The sequence below is a fragment of the Colletotrichum higginsianum genome, chromosome 8, assembly GCF_001672515.1.
Source record: "Colletotrichum higginsianum IMI 349063 chromosome 8, whole genome shotgun sequence".
NCBI lineage: Eukaryota > Fungi > Ascomycota > Sordariomycetes > Glomerellales > Glomerellaceae > Colletotrichum > Colletotrichum higginsianum.
The window spans coordinates 3,967,129-3,990,037 of record NC_030960.1 but is presented as its reverse complement, the minus strand read 5'-3'; the positions used below and the strand labels follow the sequence as shown (position 1 = coordinate 3,990,037).

The 22,909-nt window shown below is 54.3% G+C and overlaps 8 protein-coding genes across 8 annotated transcripts; 4 read left to right on the top strand and 4 right to left on the bottom strand.

The window, feature by feature from the left end:
• Positions 1 to 264: 264 nt before the first annotated feature.
• On the top strand, positions 265 to 2,288 carry CH63R_12171 (Lignostilbene dioxygenase; the record flags this gene model as incomplete). Its single annotated transcript, XM_018307145.1, has 6 exons — positions 265 to 850; positions 915 to 1,026; positions 1,081 to 1,191; positions 1,260 to 1,350; positions 1,432 to 2,079; positions 2,148 to 2,288. 6 exons carry the CDS (start codon positions 265 to 267, stop codon positions 2,286 to 2,288), a joined length of 1,689 nt encoding a protein of 562 aa, XP_018153986.1.
• An 864-nt stretch (positions 2,289 to 3,152) lies between these two features.
• Positions 3,153 to 5,195, top strand: CH63R_12170 (MFS sugar transporter; the record flags this gene model as incomplete). The annotated part of the gene is made up of 5 exons (XM_018307144.1): positions 3,153 to 3,513; positions 3,563 to 4,070; positions 4,143 to 4,392; positions 4,455 to 4,853; positions 4,911 to 5,195. 5 exons carry the CDS (start codon positions 3,153 to 3,155, stop codon positions 5,193 to 5,195), a joined length of 1,803 nt encoding a protein of 600 aa, XP_018153985.1.
• Positions 5,196 to 5,392: 197 nt separating this feature from the next.
• CH63R_12169 (N-acetyltransferase) lies at positions 5,393 to 6,350 on the bottom strand (the record flags this gene model as incomplete). Its single annotated transcript, XM_018307143.1, has 2 exons — positions 5,393 to 5,960; positions 6,022 to 6,350. 2 exons carry the CDS (start codon positions 6,348 to 6,350, stop codon positions 5,393 to 5,395), a joined length of 897 nt encoding a protein of 298 aa, XP_018153984.1.
• Positions 6,351 to 7,086: 736 nt separating this feature from the next.
• Positions 7,087 to 14,179, bottom strand: CH63R_12168 (Ankyrin repeat protein; the record flags this gene model as incomplete). Its single annotated transcript, XM_018307142.1, has 4 exons — positions 7,087 to 7,311; positions 7,534 to 8,764; positions 8,831 to 12,844; positions 12,903 to 14,179. The coding sequence occupies 4 exons, from the start codon at positions 14,177 to 14,179 to the stop codon at positions 7,087 to 7,089; spliced, it is 6,747 nt and encodes a 2,248-aa protein (XP_018153983.1).
• Positions 14,180 to 15,061: 882 nt separating this feature from the next.
• On the bottom strand, positions 15,062 to 15,841 carry CH63R_12167 (Triosephosphate isomerase; the record flags this gene model as incomplete). Its single annotated transcript, XM_018307141.1, has 1 exon — positions 15,062 to 15,841. One exon carries the CDS (start codon positions 15,839 to 15,841, stop codon positions 15,062 to 15,064), a length of 780 nt encoding a protein of 259 aa, XP_018153982.1.
• Positions 15,842 to 16,477: 636 nt separating this feature from the next.
• On the bottom strand, positions 16,478 to 17,008 carry CH63R_12166 (Ribose 5-phosphate isomerase; the record flags this gene model as incomplete). The annotated part of the gene is made up of 2 exons (XM_018307140.1): positions 16,478 to 16,909; positions 16,961 to 17,008. 2 exons carry the CDS (start codon positions 17,006 to 17,008, stop codon positions 16,478 to 16,480), a joined length of 480 nt encoding a protein of 159 aa, XP_018153981.1.
• A 508-nt stretch (positions 17,009 to 17,516) lies between these two features.
• CH63R_12165 (Dihydroxyacetone kinase) lies at positions 17,517 to 19,295 on the top strand (the record flags this gene model as incomplete). Its single annotated transcript, XM_018307139.1, has 1 exon — positions 17,517 to 19,295. One exon carries the CDS (start codon positions 17,517 to 17,519, stop codon positions 19,293 to 19,295), a length of 1,779 nt encoding a protein of 592 aa, XP_018153980.1.
• A 907-nt stretch (positions 19,296 to 20,202) lies between these two features.
• On the top strand, positions 20,203 to 20,559 carry CH63R_12164 (EC45 protein; the record flags this gene model as incomplete). The annotated part of the gene is made up of 1 exon (XM_018307138.1): positions 20,203 to 20,559. One exon carries the CDS (start codon positions 20,203 to 20,205, stop codon positions 20,557 to 20,559), a length of 357 nt encoding a protein of 118 aa, XP_018153979.1.
• Between the last annotated feature and the right edge of the window lie 2,350 nt (positions 20,560 to 22,909).

Genomic DNA, 22,909 nt, shown 5'->3' with positions numbered 1-22,909 from the left:
CGCCGCTTAGTCAAGTCTTGTTCTCCTGTTTGGATGAAGGAACTATGCTGCTTCATTGGATTTGTTGAACTTTGCCCGACTGGTATCTGTTCGCCTCAAGGCGGTGAAAGGCAAATGGCGAATGCCGCTGATTAATCATTGATTCTCATGATGCGGCCAAAGACTGTTGAAGCAAGTGAGACTGTCACCTTCGTGTCCAAATATGTGTATATCTCTTAGACATTGTTCCTCTCTCGTCTTTTGTATTATCACAAAGAAAACGAAATGTCAGACAAACCTCAGCTCCCTCCCCCGCAATGGCATCGCTTGCCACGACTGAGCCGATCCGAGATCGTCGATTCTAGCTCGCCCGCCACTATCAATGGGAGAAAGGAGGCGCTTCCCGTCAGCAGGGAGTTTGAATTCGAGGTCGCCGACCCCCAATGTGCCCAGCCCGTCAACAATCCCGGCCGGTTTGATGCTGAGATCGGCTCTTGCGTCGTCCACGGCAAAATCCCGCCCAACATCGACGGCACGTTCTACCGTGTTGTCATTGACTACATTTACACCAACCGCAACAGGAAAGATATCTGGATCAACGGCGACGGCGCCGTCAACGCTTGGAGAATCTCCAACGGCGTCGTCGACTACAAGCAAAAGTTCGTCCGGACCCCGCGCTTCATCCACGAGCGGGCGGTCCGGCAGCCTCTCTGGGGCACATACCGGAACCCGTACGCTGGGGACCCCCGCGTGTTTGACGAGGTCCAGTCGACGGGGAACACCCACGTGCAGTGGTGGCAGAAAAAGCTGCTCGTGCTCAAGGAGGACAGCCCGCCGATCGTTTTAGACCCCGACACGCTGGACACCATCGGTACCATACCCTATCTGATTTTGTTCGAGGAAATACCGAGTAAAGCTGATCGAGTCTCGCACAGGCGTGTACACTTTTGAGGGCCAGCTACGTTCCAAGACGTTCTGTGCCCATCCCAAGACTGATGTCTCCACGGGCGAGATGCTGGGCTTCGGCATGGAAGCTTCGGGCATAGGGTTCGTTGCTCGGTGTTGATAGTTCCTGGTTGCTGAACTGACACGACTACGCAGCGCGAACGAGCTGGCGTACTATCGGTTCAGTAAGGAAGGCAAAGTGCTGGACGAATGCTGGATCAAGACTCCTGTCGTCAGCTGGACTCACGACATGGCTGCGACTGACAAGTCTGTCCCACTTCTGCAAGAACCTGAAGTTGCTTGTGAGTTTTGATGTGCTAACCCAGTAAAATTAGCTACGTTGTTTTCGGTATGACCCCTCACCAGTTCGACTTGGAACACATGAAGAAAGATAACGGCACACACTTTCGCCGAAACCCCTTCCTTGTAAGACACTTAACGTTGCTTTGCAGCTGCGGAAGAGGGGTGATAGAGTGGAAGCTTGACCTGAACTAACTCATCGCGAAGCCCAACCATTTCGGAATCCTTCCGCGCCGGAACCCGAAGCCTGACGATGCAAAGTGGTTCACTTCACTCAAGAACCACTACTGGGGCCACGTCTGCAACCACTTCGAGGATGCGGACGGCATCATCTACATCGACCTCTTCCTCCACGATACGGATGCTCTCAGGGCGTTCCCCACCAAGCACCCCGAGCTCGAAACGCAGGACGGACCGCCGCCGGTCGGCAAGTTCGTCCGGTTCAAGATCGACCCCGAGGCCGAGCCCGGCGAGCTGGAGCTGCCGACCATCATCAGCGACGTCCCCGGAGAGCTGGCCCGTTGCGACGACCGCTACACCACCAAGCCCTACACTCACGCTTACGGGTGCGGGTTGCCCGGCCCCAACGGCTTCGGGGGTATACTGCACATCGACATCGACGGGGGGCTCACCGAGGTCTGGCATGCCGGCCCGGAGCAAACAGTGGGGGAACCATGCTTTGTGCCTCGCACCCCGGACTCACCGGAGGGCGATGGCTACTTGGTCGTCTCCTGCCGGGATCACAAGACGACACTGGGTAACCTCGTCATCTTGGATGCCCAGAACATCACGGCTGGCCCCATCAGCGTCGTTCAACTTCCCTTCAGAATCCGGGAGGGCGTGCACGGTAATTGGGTAGGTGCAATCCCTTCAAAATAAGCCCTGGCATCCATATCCCGGGCCATCACTAATCTCGAAACCAGGTCCCCGCGTCTGACTTCGCCGTCAGGAAGCCCCTTGTCGACTACGCTGGCGTCACTCCCGAAATCTTGGATGAGTTTGGCACGGGGGCGCCCATTCCCTTTGAGGACCTGAATGCTCGCCCTGTTGACCGGGGCCGATGAGTGTGGCTTGATTCGTAGGGGTTGTTAGGGTTCTTGTTGTTCAATGAGGCTTCAGTAGGTATGGTGCAGATAATATGTCGTTGACTTTTTGATCTGCCGGTTAGTGTTCAAAGTGTGATCAAAATGTGAGCTCCTACTTGGCGATTCGATTCGCTGTTGACGACCGCAAAATTGGTTCCGATGTGTTGGTAAAGGCACGATCTCGCATGATAGAGGCCAGGAACTTGGCGCGCCAATTTCCCGTCATTAGAGCGATGAGAGTCAGATTGGTAATCACTCCATAAGGCAAGGAAAATAGGTTCGTCGGAGTCGACATTACGTCGATTTGTCGATCTGGTCGCCATGTCTGGGTAGGCCGCTGCTCCGCCGGATACCGCCGCCGGGATTGAAATCCCGGGAAAAATGGGACTCGGGCCAGTATCCCCCGTGCTGCGCCGGTGCCCGTGCCGGCCCAAGCCGCGCAGTGTAGCCATCTAGGCCTTGGAGCAAACATGCCATGTATCTTTGATTCACGACATGAGCCCGATTGACGCGCAGTCAAACTCTCGAGGAACTTGGCAGCGTCCCAGACTCACATTGGCTCTGCTATACAGGCCTCCGACCGGGGATTGGCACCGTTACCGAGAGGCCACTGAGATCCGTCCCGATGCTGCACCCAGTGGCTGAGTGCTGCTGGTCCCCCCTGGATCGGGTGACAGGCCAGTAAAGCGATTACACAGCAAGGAAAGCATCGACGTCACGTCTCGCGCGAACCAGCCCCCGTCTTCGTTTCCAAGTCGGCGTGGGCTGATTCGTCAGGCGGCCTTCTTAGCAAGGCCATTGACCAAGGACACCGCTCGGCGGCTCTTGGCCGTTTGCGTCACCATGGCGAGCCAAGCGAGGACCAAGAAACCGACTCCAGAACCGCGCGAACCAGAGCCCGTCCCGGGCTTTTGGCTCACCGAAGCGACCGAAATTGCGGAGACGGAGCACCGCCCCCCGCCAACAACCCTCCCCATGGTCAACATCGGTGGACGAGCTTCCCCGGATCGGCGTCTAGATATAAGAGGGGAAGGGTTTAATAGGAAAACATATAGTCAAAAGAAGCACTGGGAGTTCGACTTCACGAGCGAGAGATTCAGAACTCATTCTTGTGAAGATATGGCGCTGCTTTCACCAAAAGTGTATCAATGGCTCGTGGGAGTCTTCGCTTCCCTCGGCGCCTTTCTCTTTGGTTATGACCTCGGTGCGTCTCTCCCCTTGTCAAAACAAAATCCGATAACTTACGGAAACAGGTGTCATCGCCGCCGTCGTGGCATCAAACACGTTCAAAGATGCCTTTTCCCCGGACACGTCGACGGAGGGCCTGGTGGTGTCCATGTTCACCGCAGGCGCGTTCTTCGGCGCCGGCGCCGCCGGGCCGCTGGGCGACCGCCTGGGCCGACGGGGCACCATCGTCACGGGCGCCCTGTTCTTCCTCCTGGGCGGGGGTCTCCAGACGGGCGCGCGCGACATCCACATGATGTGGGTTGGCCGCCTGATCTCGGGCCTCGGCGTGGGCGCGCTCTGCATGATCGTCCCGCTGTACCAGGCGGAGCTGGCGCACCCCAGCATCCGCGGCACGGTCACGGCGCTGCAGCAGCTCATGATCGGCATCGGGGCGTTCGTGGCGACCTGGGTCGGCTGGGGGTGTTACACCCAGCTCACGACCACGAGCGCGCAGTGGCGTATCCCTTTGGCGATCCAGAACATCCCCGCCATCATCCTCGCTGCGTTGACTTTTCTGTTCCCCGAGAGTCCGAGGTAGGTCACCATCTCAGGACAGAGGAATTGCTTCGCCCATCATGGGTTCAATGACTAACGTCTCGTCATCAGATGGCTCGGTGACAAGGGACGCGACGAGGAAATGCTCAAGACGTTGGCCCGACTCCACTCCAACAACGATATCAACGACGCCTTCGTCCGGGCCGAGTACGAGCAGATCAAGACCGCGGTGGAGATCGAGCACCAGCAGGAAGCGAGATCGTACATGGACCTCTTCCGGTCGAGGAGCTCGTTCCGCCGCCTGTTTCTGTGCTGTGCCATCCAAGCATCGGTCCAGATGACGGGAGTCTCGGCCATCCAAGTGCGTTGCAAGAGTGCCTCTTACTTACGAACAAGTAGCATCGTAGGCTGACGGGATCCTAGTACTACTCCCCCCGAATCTTTGAACAGATCGGCATCGCGACGCAAGACACGCTCAAGTACCAGGGCATCAGCAACGGGCTCGCCATCATCGCCCAGACGCTCGCCATGCTGCTCATCGACCGCACCGGCCGCCGCTGGCCCCTCATCGGGGGCAACATCTTCAACTCGGTCACCTTCATCATCGCCGCCGTCCTCCTGGCCCTGTTCCCGCCGGGAGAGTCCAACAACCTCAGCGCCCAGTGGGGGTTCATCGTCGTCACCTGGCTGTACAACTTCAGCTTCTCCTCCACCTGCGGCCCGCTGTCCTGGATCATCGTCGCCGAGGTGTTTGACACGAGGACTCGCTCGAAGGGAGTTAGTATTGCAACGATGGTCTCTTTCGCCTTCAACACCATGATTGTAAGTCGACGATCATCTTTATCTGTTGTTCTCGGTGTTTCTAACCTGAAAAAACAGGGCCAAGTTACCCCGGAGGGAATGGAGTCCGTGGGGTACCAATTCTATTTCCTTTTCATCGTATGCAACATCACAAACGCCATCTTCTTCTGGCTGTTCCTGCCGGAGACCGCCCGCCGCCCGCTCGAGGAGATGAACGAGCTGTTCAGCAGCAACAGCTGGATCGTTGCCGGAAAGGCCAGCAAGAGGTACAACGGTCATGATCTCGAGAACCGGCTGCACGAAAAAGAGCACCACGCGTCGGTGGACGTGCAGACCGAGAATGCGTATGCCGAGACGAAGTAGCATTGGACGAGTACTCGGTGTTGCGGGTGTGTTTTCAGAGCAGGTTGTTTGTGCCCTAGCAGTCGTCTCTCTGTAGTTGAGTAGAGCCTTTTGTAATAAGATAGCTATTCAAAAGTAATGGAATTCTTCACTGCGGTGGTTTGTTTAGTTCCTGATGCTGATCCGTCATCTGCTTACACGCATTCGAATCTCCAACTTCACTTCGTTTCCAACAGCTCTTGAGGCATGCCCCTGATGGCCTTTTGCTCGGCCGGCGTCAACGCGATGAAGAAATACTTCTCGATGGCTCTGACCCGATCCGCCTCGTTCTTCAGGGTCTCGAGGACCTCCACCCTGTCGCCGATCTTCCGCTTCACCTCGTCCTTGTGCAGCACGACGGTGCCCTCGGCCCTCATGGTGTCCGGGTTCAGGATCGTGCGCATGCAGAGGACGGTCTTGACGAAGTAGCTCGTGGGCCGCGACATGACGGCCCAGTTCATGACCTCGAAGTCCTCGGGGAAGAACTCCTGCTCGGTGAAGCAGTTGCGCTGCCGGAAGGGCCCGTCGGCGCTGTCGGTGGAGTAGTACACCCACATGCGCTGGGCGGCGTCGGTGTTCTGCTCGAGCCTCTCGTAGACGAGCCTGCCGCGCAGGGGCGCGATGGTGGTGAACTCGGGGCTGGAATCCCTGCGGAGGGGCACGGGGACCATGGCCGCGCCCTTTCCGAAGCCGACGTCGACCATGTAGCGCTGGCCGTCGACGGTGACGAGGTTCAGCATGTGGGACCTTGGTTGGCGTGAGCGATGCGTTACTTGCGTGGTGGCGGCGCGGAAGACGTGTTCCTTACCATCCCCCGAAGCGTTCGTCTCCCTTGATCTTGCCGCCGACGCTGGTGAGTTTGAAACCGAGGCCTTTGAGGACGGCGCCGAAGAGGGCATTAAGCTCCATGCAGTAGCCGCCCTTGCCCTGCACGACGACCTTGACGAAGAGATCTTCCAGATCCAGAGAAATGTGTCGGTGCTTCGAGTAGTGCAGCGTCAGACTCTCAAAGGGGACCCTCGCAAGCTGGTGAGCCTGGAGTTCCGTGAGGAGTTGCAGCCGGTCTGGCGCATGTTTCTCCCGGGGGTAGTTGATGTGCTGGAAGTAGCGGTCTAGTTGCTCTTCGGTATACGACATGTCGAAAACGTGACTATGCGGATAGTCGATGAAGTCGAGGATGGTCTCTCACGCGGTCAACTTTGTTGGTTGTTGTCGTGATTACCAATCCAAAATGCACGGAGACACGCTTCACGAAGGCTCGTGCAATGAAATGCGCGTTAAAGCTTTCCAAGTCTCCGGTGTCTCCAGTATAACTTTAGGCGATTACTTCCGAATGAGTAATAGTTTCTTGTGCATGACGCGTAGGTAGCGTAAAAGCCGCCCCGGAATAAAGTAGGTAATTGGGACCAAAACCACTAAAAAGGCTCTTGTCCAGCACGGATGTATCCAAAATAGATGACAATTGTCGAAGCCTTAAACTGTCTGTGGCTTATTCTAGTATTCTAGCCACGTGTAATCGAGCACCTCCTCGGGATTCACACTCATCCCATGTACATGTAGGCTTCCCTTCACGGTTCTCTATTAGGAAGGTGATGTCACGCCCGAAATGGGATGACAGTGTGCCGCACGTGGCATGTTGTATGTGTGTGTGTTGTGTGCCTGTCATAAGCGCCGTTGCCGCCTGAAAACCGCTCAACTTCGCTGCGACACACCGTATTCCAACGTCACTCATCATCATCAATCGCAGAGATCGATGCGACTGCTCATCCTCGCTTTCGTGGTACCCTGCATCCTGGCCGTCATGGGCGAAAAGTTCATTGTCGAGTTTGGCAGCAGCAAGGTACGAATTTGTCCAAGCACCCAAACGCCGTAATTAGAGCGACGCAAGACGTGGGTAGACCTGACCATGACGCCACAGGACGAAGACAGAGAAGCCCTCATCACCAAGTTGACTGCCGACGAGAGGACCAAAGTCGTCAAGCGATTTGATCACGTCGTCTTCTCCGGCGTCGTGATCGAGACCGGTAACCACAACCTCGACACTCTCCGGGCCATCCCGAATGTCGGCAATGTGTGGCCGTCGAGGAACGAGGGGATGCTAGGGGGGCTTGGTGGATCGCAGTCATGAAGGGGCAGGGTGAACAGAGCGGCCAAGAATAGATGAGGTACGGAGATCTTGCTTGTGTTTCAATTACTTTACAGTCGTTGTACTTCGAACAAAAACAAAAAATCTACTTCGGCTTCACAAAGTCCCCCTCGATTGCCTCCCACCTCATTCCGATTCCTTTCTAACCTCATAGCCATCCCGGTGGATTCGTACGTGTTCCTCAGGAACCAAGTTCGAGGGGCGGCTTGTTCGACGTGCAGGACTCGGCGGCAGGACCTTTCCCCTCCACTTTTTCTTCTCGCTCATCAGCCGGGACCAGTATTCCCGGGACGACTCCTTCGGCAACCTTTCCATTGTACCACAGATGACCAACCCGGCCCTCACAGGCCCGCCCCATGTGAATGTTCCACGAGTTTGTTCATCTCCCAGTTCCAGACCATTGGCCGCTGTCAGTTTCCGTTGGTCGGTGAACCGTTCGACTAGAAGCCAGTTCAGAATCGACGAGTTTTTCATCGCGGCATCGTGTGCTGACCGAAACCCGTTTGGCCCCCAGTAGGACAGCGCCGCACCACGACGAACCAGGTAAACGGCCGACTCTTTCCGCCCGGTAATGCAAGCCACAATCAGAGCAGAACCCAGAGAGCATCCTTCGGCATCAATGTCGGCGCCCATGACAATGAGATTCTCCATGACCACCGTCCAACCGAGAGACGCCGCTCTACATAGTGGGCTCCAGGCATTGTTTGGTGCCACGTTCAGGAAGTTACAGAGTGTTTGTCGCTTGAATGTCTTCCGAAACAACGAGAAACCTTCGGTGAGCCAAAATGGAAGTCGATGCGATTTGGTGTTCCAGGGAAAAGACTGGCTGTCTTCGAGTTGAATGCCAAAGTTTAGTAAAAGGGGGATGAATTCCCGTTGGCAAATCGCGGCGTGAAATGCCGAACGACCAATCGAATTTACCGCGTGAGGATCATGACCAAGATGCAGAAGCTCCGCGAAGATCTTGACACGGTTTTCCCAAGTACTCGGTCCAACGAGACCAAGGGCTGAACACAGCAAAGGTGAAGAAGATATAGAGTCTAAAGCCATAGCGTCTGCTTTGAGACATTTCAACCCCCTGATCAAAGGCAAATTACTCCTACGTGCTGCAAGCGACATTGGAGTCATGCCCAAATAATCACGGCTTTCGAGTGACGCACCTTTCTCGATCAAACGTAAAGCAACCTGAGCCTCCAGGTCTTGCCCATATTCAATAGCGCAATGCAATGGAGTCGACGTGAACACGCCGGCTGACGCATTGACATCAGCTCCTGAATCGAGCAACAAGTTAACAGCCTTCAGATTTCCCTTCCTAGCTGCCCAATGCAATGCAGAATACCCATGTTGATCTTTCTTGCTCAGGGCTGCAGAAAGCAGATTTTCAAAACCGCCGGGAATATGAAAACTACCGCGAATCGTCAGATGCTGGTTTCGAGAACGAGACTGGTGATAAGCCATTGGAGGTACTTACTCGCAACGCTTTTCGTATCGCATCAAATGTACAAAAAGCAACTCCAAACCTTTAGTGTTATTCGAAGCCGCAGCAGCGATGATCAGGCCTGGAAAATGCTCCAACACCGCCACCTCGTCCCTCATTAAACTCTTCAAACTCTGAGGCAAGATCTCAACGAGTTCAGGATTCTCTACTATCGAATGGATCGCAGTGATAGGGACTTTGAGGTGACAAATAGTCCTGGTCAGGGATGCCCCTTTCTCGAGAAGCCACGTTACGATTGCGGTCCGTTTGTTTTCGATGGCTTTGACTAGAGGCGAGCAACCACCGCAGCTGTTCAGAGGAACCTCAAGGTCGCAGCCACTGGCAATCAAGTCTTGGCAGCGACTCAAGTTGTCGCCGAGGATGGCATCCTCGAAAGCTGCAGCAAAAGCCATTCGACGCTGTCTTTTCGAAAATGGGTCATGATCGCGGACGTCTGAAGCCGGCTGCTCCGAATCCAGTTCAGAGGACTTGAAAAATTTGATGAGGTTTTCGTCATCGGATTGAAGTGCATAGAAGCCGGGCCGCATTCCCGCCGAGTCCAGTGACGATTTGCACCCTGCCTCGATAAGGGCTTTTGCAACCTCAAGCTTTTTGTATCTTGCCGCAAGGTGCAGTGACGAGCTTCCGTTAGAACATCGAGCATTGACGTCGCATCCTCGAGCGCACAGAAACTTGACGGCGCTTGTATGGCCGTTTATGACGGCGAAGTGCAAAGGCGTATAATCGTAGTATGACACTGTGTCAAGGTTGCTGATGAGACCTTGGTCAATGTAGAAGGCCATTGTGTTGATAGATCCGAAGACAGCGCCAATATGGAGTCCGTTGACGTCCGTTGCGAAGTGTCTCTCCCCGCCCAGATTTATCATCAATCTGCATGTCCTGTCCCATCGGATCGTCTTGATTCTTTTGCAGGCGTCGTACAGTTCATGGAGAAAAGCAGAGAACTTGTTCCAAGCAGCAACCAACGCTGCATCAAAACCCAAGCTGCTTGTCTGACTGGGGTCTGCTCCAGCTCTCAGTATGGCGGAAGCATACTGCAATCTTTTTGTACGCAAATACCAGACCAAAACCGGATCACGACAACCATGATCGACGCGCACATTAGGGTCTGCACCTCGTTGAACTAGTTCGGCCACAATCCACTCAGCGCCCGGAGCATGAAGCTGATGAAGCAATGGGAGGCTGTTGATAGGGCTGGTTTCGTTCCAACGAGATTTATCTGCATGGTCCAAAACAAGGCTGATCATTTTCTTTACTTCATCGTGATTTGGGGGGTTCCGGCATAAGCTTTCCAATGCAGACAGGCCATCAACTCGTTGGTGGACACTGACGCCTTTCCCCAGGAGGAATTTGCCGAGTTTCAAGTTGCAAGATTGAACAGCTGCTTTCAGCAGACGAGTGAGATGTGGGGACCGCTCAATGTCAGACCAGTAATGCGTTTGATCAATGAAATGATAGATCACCTCGCAGATGGCCGCGAAAAAGGACATGAAGACGATGGAGCGGTCGGGGAGGCCGGAAAAGGCTTCCAAGAGTGGGATGATGCCGGACTGGCTGGCTGACGACTCGTAGGCATGCAGGTACCCGAGTCGCGACAAGGTGTTTCCTTCAGAGATTGCTTCTCTCACTAAGTCGTTTATGTGGGATGGTGAAGAGCGTGTGATCTTAACCACGGTTTGCGAGAAGTGTTGCCAAATGTTCCCTTGCACAACAGTTGTCATGGGAGGTCCTGAGACAGACAATTCCTCCACGACGGCCGAGGCGATTCTGGTCACCTTGTCGGTTTGTAAACACTGTCCTATATACGACTCTAATGGCGTCTTGCCAGAAGTATCGCCTGGATAACTGCAAGACTCAGGGTAGATGGATTTTAGGCGTCGGACGAAGCTTACTGTGATGTGGCGGCTCAAATGATGCAGAGGGCTGTCTCCGGGTGCCAAAGTAGTTTTGTCCACGACGTTTGAACGAAACAGGGTTTCGAAAAGATCGCTCGCGTTGGCGCTCGCCGCAAGTAACAATATATGCGTTGGGCAGTGGACCATCTCGGGGCTGAGAGAGACGCGTCCCACAAGGATGGAGGCGGAATCCACCTTCTCGTCCTTGAGACACTGAGTGAGTGGCGTATATCCGTCGCGGTCTATGGTTTCCATGGCGTTGGTGATATCATCTGCAAAGTGCTCCAATAGAACTTTGAGTCCTTGAGGCCAACCAGCGTGCACATGCAGAGCGTTGCGCCCCGTTGCGTCTTGCGCAAGACAAGTCGCGCCGTTGTCTTTAAGCATCTTGACCACCTCGTAGTAAGTATTTGTCGTACCCCATCTGGCCCCGTAGTCTGTATCGTCATCTGTGTCGTCGTCATCGTCACAGTCGGGCCCCCACAAGTGGATCGGCTGCTCGTCAAATGAATTCGTCTCGCAAGCGTCGCACCCAGCATTGAGTAATTCCTTGACGATAACAGACGTCACGGTATTCCTTGGTGATGCCATTGCCAGGTGCAAAAGCGAGTCGCCGTTCTCACTTACACAAGTTGAGGCTTCAAAGCGAGGGTCGCTTAGAATTCTGCGCAGTACAGGGAGACTTCCCACCTTGATTGCTGTAACAGCTTGCCGCCCCAAGTCTTCTTCCATCAAGTAGATCCTGGTATCAATTGTCGTCGGGTGACAGACAAAGTCCAGGTTGTATAACATGGCTTGATTCCATACCAGACGGTGTAGCCGGATTTCCAAAGAAGATGGGGCGACAGCGTCATTCATTGATTCAAGAAACGGTTGTAAGCTCGCGTAATGTTTGACATGGTCGCTTTTATCCTGCTTAATGAAGTAGGCGGTTGCGCTCTCAAGGTCGCGTTCTTTGAGCGGCACACCGAAGCGAAGCAGGGTCATCGGTAAAAACAGCGTGTCTGCTCTAAATGCCACATTGAACGCAACGCCGTACAAAGTCTGACCGTGAAACGGATAGGTGCACTCTGAAGGGAAGAACGCTCCGGCTTGATGTAGACATTTGATGGTATCTGCCGTGGCCATCATTTCAAAGTCTTCGTCGTCGTCTGTGTTTTGAAACCATTCGAGATAGTCGATATATACTAGTCCAATATTAGCAGCGAGCCCCTGGACTGCGCATTGCATCGGAGTCCCGACGGGGCCTGCGAGATTGACGTCCATCTTTTGTTGAATGAGGAAGGAGCAAATTTGTGGCAAGGAGAAGGACGCTGCCAGATGCAGTGGGCTGAATAATTGATGTGTAACAATCGACGCAGCGTCCTTACCTTCTCCGAAGAGTTCTAGTTGTTCCACAATCTCGATTGCCCAAGAAGTGAAGCAGGCTGTTTTACTCGGGTGGAAAAGAGATTTGGCAAGGTCAACAATACGCGCATCTTCCCATTCTCCTCTGGCGTATACCGGCCAGCGTTCGGCAGCGTATTTATATACTGGATATTCTTTGTCGCGTGCTGAAACCGGACTGTCTTCGCCCTTCATGTCATCTTGCCTCACCGTGTCGACGCAAGCACGGCCGAAATTCTCGAGTTGGATAAACTTCAGACACTCAATGGCGAGCAGCGAAAATGCGCGTTTTTTGGAGAGTCGGAAGAATTCCAAGTCTGAATTGGGTAGTGAAGCCGTTTCCAGAAATTCCTGGACCGAAAAATGGGAGAATTCAAGGTAACGTCCGTCGTTCGACTTTCGGACAAAACTACTGCAGTACCTTGTGATGGCTTCCTCGCGTATGACGGCCCGCGGATCTAGGAATGCCCCCTTTTCGGGCACTGCGAGCATTTGCCTTAATTGATGGATCGTGAGCTTTGGATCGGCATATGCTATGCTGTTCAGAGCCAGTTGAATGGTTTTGGTTTTGGTTCTGGGTATGCGTTCAAGGATGCGAACATAGGTCTCGTCCAGGGTCGGAGGAAGAGTTTTGAGTGCATCACGGCACTGCTGATCTGAGTCGCAATCCCCTAGATGGTCCAGTTGACAAGCCACCCATCTAAACCTATGGATGGAGTGTCAGTAGGGTAGAAATGACTTTTACGCCCAGCATGTTCACTCACATTCCCTTTGCTCCGTCAATGAGCCCATGAAGAATTTCCGCTTTGAGCTCGGCGCCATCGATGCGTAACCTGCGATTGCGAATCCTCTCTTCAATTTCCGATGTGACGAATTCCGTTATGTCTTCCTTGTGGGCGGCAATCTCCAAGGGAACAAAGTCCGCCTCCAGAAGACCTCGAATGTGATCCTCATCTCGGCTTAGAAGTGCCATTGAGACGTTGTCGGTGTCCTCGGAAACGTCAGAAAGCATCTCAACCACGTCATCGGTCAGCTCCCTACACTCATCGAGGCCATCTACGACCAAATACACGTGGTCATACATCTTGGTCATGTCTTTGAGAACCCGCTCCAGTGATGTGGTGCTGGCCACTCGAGGTAAACCGTTTGAGGGATGCAGCTCCTCGTAGAACTTTTTTAACCTCTCATACGCTTCTTCCTTCTGAATGGCAAGTTGATAGACCAGAGCCCCGAGAATGGTTGCAGGCTTGTGAGTGTCGGTTTCCTTGTAGTCGCAGAAAAAAAACGCGGAGGGGGTCGTCTCCGTACTCATGCCCAGTGCCGCCTCGATGATTGACGCAGCCAGAACCGTCTTGCCGGCTCCCGGGATGCCCTTCAACCACAGTCTGGAGTCAGGTGTAGATAGCCAATGCTGAAATTCGGGAAGTCGTGTGAGCCAGAGCCCAGTCCTTGGATGTCGCAGACGACGACTCGTTTCGTAGTTCTGCTGAGGATTGTACTTTAGGAAGTACTCTAGCACTTTCTTGCGCTCTGAGTCTTGGTGGATGCGACTGACGATTTTCCGAGTCTCCTTGACCTCCGTGAGCGTTTTTCCGGCGTGACGGTCTTCTTGCGCCAAGAGTCGGAGCATGGCGTCCATTGTGTTGGCAGACAGGGCCAGATTGATGTTTTGTTTGTGCTTTGACAATTCCTCCAGCCATTCCTTGATGCGGCGGTTTGAAAACGGCCATTTCAGCCTGTCTTTGATCGAATCTTTGTCCATCTTGCCCAATTTCTTGTCGATCTCCGCGAGGGTCTCATTGCATGCCTCGATGTGGTGCATACGCAGGTTTCTGTCAAACGATTCGTCGTCCAAGGCCCTGGCCAGCCTGGAAAGACTACTCAGGATTCCGGCGAGGAGATTGACCTCCTTTGCAAGCTCCTGGATTTCCTTCTCGGCATCTTTCACCGATCTCCCGTACTTGACCAGACGATCGAAAACGATGTCGGCGAGGGTGACAAGCCCTGCGATGCTTGCGGCGATTGACAGGGGATCTGACATGATGAGGGGAAATCGGTGGCCTTGGAGAGGGGAGCTGATTGCGATGCGAGGGCGAAGTTGTCGTAGAAAGCGGCCGGTCAGGTGGCTTGTGTCCAGAGTCCTTTCGCAGCAATACACACTCAAAACGCACGATGGGGGAGCAGCGGTAGATTACTACCCCGACTTTCAGGATAATGCTCAAGGTGGGTGTGACTTTGATTAAGAGGACAATGCCGATGTATGCATACAAAAGGCACAGCCGAGGCAGAGTCCGCCAGGAGGCGGTTGGTGGAGGGTGTGAAGCTCAGCCTGCATCACAAAGTGGCACCCGTATATCAGGCTGTCCAGTCACAACTTTGGGCTGATCCCCAGCTGCGAAGAGCATTGGGCCAATCCAAGGTGAATGGTTGATTCTAATCTGTCCTGGCTGTCCTTTCTGGCCGCGGATGCCTGGAGTCACAACCTCCAACTGGGCGTCATGCATACTGATTATTATGCAGCACGATGATGCTACACGGTGCAGGCGACGTGGCTACGCCGTTTTCAAGGCTTGGCCACAGATTAAGCACAATCGAATGGCCTTGGTCACGAATGGTACCCATCTGCTTAACTCACATCGGCGTAAGCAGAGCTCGCTGCAATCTGCCTCGCTGCTCCAACAATGAGCACCCATGTCAAATGTTTAGTAGGGTGAGTGAATCCGATGAGTTTGCGAGCCAAGTCAGATCTACCACTCTCGGATTTTGACTATTTGCCCCCCCTCTCTCTTCTCCGCTGAAATGGTGATATCGGATGCAGCCTTCGGGTCCCATGTCAACCTTACACTCCGGACAACATGCTCCCACGTCACACAGGACATGCAGCTAGACACCCAACCAAACGCCAGAAGAACGCCTCCTAAGATCAGGCTTTCTGAAATGCAGCCACTTCTGACACCGTCTTGAGGAAGCGCGGCACATCATGCCCAAACCTCCCCAGGAAAAGCCCATCGACAGCCTCACCCAATCTCTCAAACAAACCGGGCCCTGCGCTGCCGCCGTAAATCACCCTCGTCGTGCCTGTCCTCCTCTTGACGCTTTCAAAGGCCCTGATACCCTTCACCACCTGGATGACGTGATCCTCGCTGGCCGGCTGGCTCGCGCCGATGGCCCACACGGGCTCGTACGCGACAATGACCTCGGCGGAGTCGGGGACGTCGGCCAGCGACTGGTCGATCTGGGCCTTGCACTCGCTCAACGCGACGTCCAAGTCCCTTTTGGTCTTTTCGCCGATGCAGATCAGGGGGGTCATGCCGTTCCGACTTGCTGCGGCGGCCTTCTTCGCCACGACCTCGTCGGTCTCGCCAAACAGCCTCCGTCTCTCGGCGTGGCCAACCTCGACGATTGTGACCCCTGTCTCGCTTAGCACGGCTGGGCTGACTTCCCCGGTAAAGGCGCCGAAGTCGTCCCAGTGGCAGTCCTGCGCCCCGAGCCGGATGGGGACCGGCGAGGACTTGAGGGCTTCGTTGACCGGGTGGATGGAGACGAAATCGGGGATGATGAAGAGGTCGACGTTGTCGAGGGCGTGGGGCGGGAGGGCCTTGAGTTCGGTCTGGACGGCGGCGACGAAGTCCAGCGTGCGTTGGAGCGGGAAATACATCTTGGTTGAGAGGCCGATGAGCCTCCGGCTCGGTGATGTCGCCATGGTGAGACTGAGGGATGCAATGCTGCGCTGATTTCGTGAAGATTTCGTGAAGATTCCCGTGTACGTACGTACGTGTAGCGTCTGTTGTGAGACCGATTGCGTCGTGTGATGAGGTGCTTCTATTGGTTTTGTGAGTGCGGAAAATCGGGAGCTTCTCCGCTTCAGCGTGGATTCGCATCGTCAACCCGGCGCACGTGCGGAGGCATCCTCCGCAGCAAGCGGAGCTCACCCACTGTATCCGGTCTTTGCCATCCCTTTGTTTTTTTAAGGATAAACTACGTTGGAGACCCTGGTTATTGATGAGTATTGTGATTATGGCTTATTGTTTGAGGCTCGATGTGTTGGTTTCCCTGTCAGACATTGTTTTCATCAAGGCTCCAAGGCCTTAGGCGGTGGAACATTGCCAAGGGTACAGCAATACTCTGTGGTCGTCATCTTGGGGGTGTTCAGTATGATTTGCGTCGCAATTTCTGTTACGTCTTTTTAGGCTTCAAATACAAATCACCTTCATTTTCTCCCAGTCCACTCACTTAAAAGACAACTGTCACAATGCACCATAAAACGATGGAAGACAAGTTGTAACTCAAAATCATCAATTAATCCGCTAGACCGCTACCTCTATCCACATATCCCCCCTCACGCAGCAGCCTCCAGAGCCTTGATGACATGCACCTTCTCAGCACTCTGGCTGGTAGGGTCAAATGCGTATCCGAGCCAGTCCTTGGCGAGCCTCCTCGCGAGCTCCAGGCCAATCACCCTCTCGCCCATGCACAGCACCTGCGCGTCGTTGCTCAGGATCGACCGCTCCACGCTGAAGCTGTCGTGCGCCGTCACGGCCCGGATGCCCTTGACCTTGTTGGCGGCGATGGCCATGCCGAGCCCCGTGCCGCAGATGAGCAGCGCGCGGTCGGCCTTGCCGTCGGCGACGAGTTGCGCTGCCGCCGCGGCTCTGTGGGGGTAGGCCGTCTTGTCGGCGGTCTCGTGGCTTCCTACGTCCTCGACGAACTCCACGCGGGAGTCCTTCTGGAGGTCTGCCTTGATTGCGTCCTTGTACTTGATGCCGGCCTCCTGTGATGGGGGTCAGATGGGTTACGAGGCAATAAAAGGAGTGAAGCTTACATCGCTTCCGACAACAATGCGGTACTTTGGCACTGGGTTGCTGCCCATTGTGGAGTTTGTGTGGGTGAAATGAGCTTGATGAGAACGGTGAGTTTGGGGATATGATTAAGTCGAAAATTGACTCGAGGTTGAAAGTGAGGAACAGTAGAATTGACTGACAGTTGAATATACGGAACGACAAGAGAAACGAGCAAGAGTTCTAGCCCCTTCAGCAATACTTATAAAAGAGTAAACCAAGCACTTCAATGTGGGAGAGCCGTCAGGGGTGGTTTGGTCCCATCGAGCCTTAGCCGATCTTCCGATGCGGAAATCCGGGGGTGACATGCAGCTGAGGCCGATCCACCGGGGCCTCCGGAAAATCGCAAGCCAACACCCGACCGCAAACCATATGATGCTGCTCGTTCGGCCGTGTAAGCCGTGATGTAATGTTGTGCAAGCCATATTAAAAAAACAAATCTTGATTCTCCATTTCCATACCACACCAGTCGTCTCGAAAGTCACCATCTCAAGTTCCAGCTGGCCATCATTCACACCAACATCTCGGCCCCCAACAACCATGTCAGACAGGCACATCTTCACCTCGTCCGAGGGTCTCGTCGACAAGTCCCTCCGGGGCTTCATCTCATACAACCCCTCACTCGCCCTGGACCAGTCAAACCGCGTCGTCTTCGACACAACGTACGACAGATCCAAGATCAGCATCGTGTCCGGCGGCGGCTCCGGCCACGAGCCGGCATGGGCCGGCTACGTCGGCAACAACATGCTGGCGGCCTCCGTCTCCGGCGACATCTTCGCCAGCCCCTCCGCAAAGCAGATCCTGGCCGCCATCGAGCGCGTGCCATCAGACGTCGGCACGATCCTCGTCATCACCAACTACACAGGCGACTGCCTCCATTTCGGGCTCGCGGCCGAGAAGGCCCGGAGCCGCGGGCACAACTGCCGCATGATCATCTGCGGCGACGATGTCTCGGTCGGTAAGAAGGGCGGCAGCCTGGTCGGTCGGAGAGGCCTTGCGGGGCAGGTTGGCGTCCTCAAGGTCATCAGCGGAGCGTCGGGCGCCGGTGCCGGGTCGCTTGATGACATTCACAAGCTCGGTGTCGCCGTGGAGTCCGAGATCGTTTCCATTGCGGCGACGATGGATCACTGCCACGTGCCGGGCCGCTCAGAACACGCTCGGCTCAACGCCGACGAGGTGGAGGTGGGAACGGGGCCGCACAACGAGCCCGGGTACAAGAAGGTCTCGCCCAGCCCGTCGCCGGAGGCTCTGGTCGACCAGTTGCTGCGGTACTGCCTGGACCAAAACGACCCGGACCGATCATACGTCAAGTTCAGCCCCAACGACGAGACGATCCTGCTGGTCAGCAACTTTGGTGGCATCTCCTACCTGGAGATGGGCGCCCTGGTCGACGAACTCCTCGAGCAGCTCGACGAGAAGTGGAACATTCGTCCCTCGAGGGTGTACTCCGGCCCGCTCGAGACCTCCCTCAACGCCCCCGCCTTCTCAGTCTCCCTCATGAACATCACGACGGCATCCGAGAAGTGCTCCTTCTCGGCCGAGCAGATCCTGTCCTTCGCCGACGTCAAGACCAACACGCACTGGGAGTCCATGGCCGGGTCGCAGACCGTCAGACGCGACCGCAAGTTGCAGTTTGTCACATCTCCCCCCGAAGAGCCCAAGAAGATCGAGGCCAGCAGGGACGTGAGGATGGACCCGGCGACCCTCAAGTCCATGCTGCGCATGGCCTGCCTGGCCGTCATCGACGCCGAGCCCGACCTGACGAAGTGGGATATGGTCATGGGCGACGGCGACTGCGGCGAGACCCTCAAGACGGGCGCCTCCCACCTCCTCGACGCCCTGGAGAACAGGGGGATCGCCTCCGAGGGCTCCATCGTCTCCGTCCTCCACGAGCTCGAGGAGATTGTCGAGAGCAAGATGGGCGGCACGCTAGGAGGCATCCTGGGCATCTTCTTCGTCTCGCTCAGCAACTCCGTCCAGGAGCACGCGCACCTCGCGCGGTCGCAGGGCATCCTGTCCCTCTGGACCCTGGCCCTCACGTCCGGCCTGGAGCAGCTGGGCCACTACACGCCCGCTAAGGTCGGAGACCGCACCATCCTCGACGTGCTGATCCCCTTTGTCTCGGCCATCCGCGACGGCGGGTTCGAGCAGGCTGTCGAGGCGGCGGTCCAGGGTGCCGAGTACACCAGGAAGACCAAGGCGAAGCTCGGTCGGGCGACGTATGTTGCCGTGTCGGAAAAGGACACCACGTTCCATCCCGATCCCGGCGCTTGGGGCGCAATGGTGGCAATCAAGGGCCTGCAATCGGGCATGGCATAGTTCATCTGTTATTCATAGCGTTGTTTTTATTTCCCGAGTGTTAGAATCAAATAAAGCTTCATGACTCATTTCATAATAACAATCCTATTAGCTGTGAAAGTTGGCTAGTGGCAACAGCAATGAGTCATGAACTCACTTGACTCGTTGGCGAGTTTCCTATAGGGAGAAATGACCCTATCGACAACAAGCAACAAGGAACAACAACAGCCTAGAAGCAACGGAACTACTAATCTCTACAGACGTTCTGCGCCGAGCGATAGCTTAGCACCTCACGGACGCAAAGGAACTGACAGTTGATACAGACAAATTTGAAACGTGCTCTGGGTGTCACCGGCATTTCCGAGCGCACGCTGTGGAAAAGAAATGGTACTTGAATCTTCCCACGTAGATACCAAGATGACTTGTTCAGACTCCGAAACATGTATAGAGAGAGCCCTGATGCAGATACATGACTTCAAGTAAAAGGGACATGTGAAACAGCGTTCGTGGGGCACCGTTGGGTACACAGCTCTCACAAGCATCTGTCGATACATCGCCGGTTGGTTTCTGCGAGCTGCTCAAGCACAACGGCCGCGTGAAGCTGGCGAGAGCATGACTCTTGGGATTGTATGAGAACTGACAGAGGAGTTCAATTCTTGGAGTCATGTCTCAGTCGACGATGAGAGATGGGCACAAACGGATAAGATACGAAACCCCTGTGTCGAGACCTCAAACTTATAAATGCGCAGCATATTTCCGTAAGAGAAAAGGAAGAGAAACATCAAACCACTCAACTCTTCAATTTGACATTGATAAAAGCTCACAAAACTTCAACAACGATCCCAAGCAATTCGGCAATCACACTGTTTGAAACTACCAAAAGGCCTTTGAGAACCTCCAGATCCCACCTCGATCACCAACACGCAGGATGAAGATCTCAGTCCTTTTCTTTACGTCCGCCCTCGTCGCGGGCGTTCTCGCAGCGCCTATCGGCAAGACCGCTCCCGCCGATGCGATCAACATCGTCAACGATGACATCGTCGAGGCACCGGTCAACGACGTTAACCAGATCGAGAAGCGTGAAAAGATGTTCGAAGGCGGAGGAGGAAGAGGTGGTGGTGGAGGAGGAGCAAGGGGTAGTGGCGGCGGAGGGAAAGGGAAGTCCAAGAAGCCAGAGACTGGGACCGGGGGTAGCGTGGGCAACGGCGGATCGGGCGGTATGAGCAAGCCAAAGGAACCGGTTTGCAAAGGTAGCCACACAGACTCGATTAGAGTTGGCTGCTGAGCTGGAGATCTGGATTTAAAGACCGAATTAGGCTTCTTTTGTACCTTGTTCGACAAGGCTGATTCAGGATCACATAAGAAAAACATATGGAGCTACCCACCCTCCAAGTATGCTGAGTATCATGTGCCTTGCCTTGATCCATGTGTCGATGCGTTCCCCCGAGCAGATTATATGGTTTCAGAAAACTGCCGCCAGGTCATCATGAGTTATAATCTTGGATCCGCCATATATGTGTATCTATAGAGTGTCTCTGGAAATAATGACACCGATCCGTAGGAACATTGAAATATCTGCACACATTATTCTGTTAAACTGCATGTCGATCCGTTTCTTGCCGAGACTTTTGCTGCCTGGAAAGTGCATGTTTGCTGCCCGATCAACCTTTCAGCAGTGTGAAGGGTGAGAAGAGAACTTTTGTGGTGTCTGCCAGACCTTGTTGTAAGCAATCGCCGGGATTCAATAATAGGTTGCAGTGTAGGATAAAAATCGTAGCACATCCTGTCCCAGCAAGCTTAAGATTCACCAAGTGCTACTATAGTCTTCTATTCCTGAAAATTGCTCGTCTGTGAAATACACAATTGCTTAATGTTGATAGCTTGATTTCCATGCAGTGAATAGCAATTGCGCACTTGTGATAGAATCTTTCTGTGTTTCTCACTCGTCTACCACAAGTAATCTTGCAAGTCTCAACACATTCAAGGTCGGCGCATATGCCAGCAAACCTTCTTTTGGGGTTCTAATTAGATCGAGTTCAGAGTTTCATCGGTGTAAAGACAGCTTACCAGTTCGTACTTTCTGGTCCTCACCTATTGTAGAGGAATAAATTCCCATAATGCTGCTAAAAGAGATATACAGCCAATTGACAGGTGTCTTTTACCAAGAGTCCAGTCCTGGTCCGAAGCCGACGTCTTTGCTAAATCATCTGGCTTTCTTTGGCGAACTGATAAATATACCCAACGACACCGTGGCAAACTCATCGCCAATGCCATCGTAGCTGTTGCCACAAGATTCAAGTAGGCTAGTAGTAGTGTTTAACAATGCTTTTGATATCCTTCAACATAAGGCTGGGTTCAGGTCCTATTTTTCCGTTTAAGGGTATGACAACGATCTAGACAGGTGCATTGTTTGCTGCGTTTCTCTGTTAATAGTGCCTAGATACACTTTCTTCTTCTCACTATCTTTCAGAGGATGCTTGTAGGGGTGAGAAGACAATGATTACCAGAAGAATATACTTCACCTTCACAGCGTCTGCCACCGAACTGTTAATCAAGACATCGTCACAATCAGAAACTTGTCATCCAGCAATAAACAAAGCCTGCAGAGAGCCGGAGAAAAGTGGAACGTGCGAACCCACACAGGCTGGGCAATGCGACACTCAAGTGAGAACACACCAGAAGCCAATTCCCCAAGACAAGTGTCCGAAAACCGCATACCGAACCCACACATGGCAATGTTGGAGAATCTGTCATGGTCAACACGGATGACACCAGCATGATGGCTTCGGAAGCTCGGCGAATTGCCGCACTGCCCCTCATCGAAGCATGGCCAGAACTTCTCAGTCACCAGGCCAGCAGGCGACTGGGGTCTGAATACAGATGGGCACAGCTCGGCGGCTGGAACTTCTTGGAAAGGTGGAAACGGGTGAGAAAACCCACCTCTCCCCCGGACTGCGGAAATGGACTTCCCACGTCTCCGCAGCGTTGACATCGGCTTCGGCTCGTCCCAAGGGGGGAGGGGGGGAAGTTCTTCTTCCGAGAGGGTTGCGTGTAGGCTTGCCACATTTTCCGCAGCTTTCGTATTAGTTATTACGCACTCCCCACGGTTTCCCTCCGCCGGGGGCGAAGGAGAGCATGTGTTCTGGTTCTGTGGAGCTTCAACCCCTCCGGGGCAGACGAGTGTTTCTGGGCCTTTCGCAGCCCGAGCAAGAAAGAACCTTGAGACCCAAAGCTCCCAACTGCTTTGTCTTGGCCGTTCCTCCTTTTTTGGTCATGCGACTCGGATCCCCAGAGGTCCAGACTCTGCGAGATTCGAAAAGAACTGGAGACTCGTCCCGTTCTCAACGTCGCGGATGTTTCCAGTTGGATGAGACTTAGAGGGGGGTCGGTGAGGGTCCTGGGGAAATCGCATGCGCCGGATTGCCCGAAAGGGTAAACCGAGGGCGAGGCACAGACGCCCCCCCCGGAGAGTGGCGGGTTGGTTGGGAAGATCCTTTTTGAGTTTTAAGGGGGTCTAATATGCGGGAAGTCTGGGGGGGTTCGCGGGGGCAAGGTTGTGGCGTCTTGAGGCTCCCCGTTGACCGGACGCGGTTCCGCGGCCGCAATAGTAGTGTGAGTGCTTGCAGGTGTCTGTT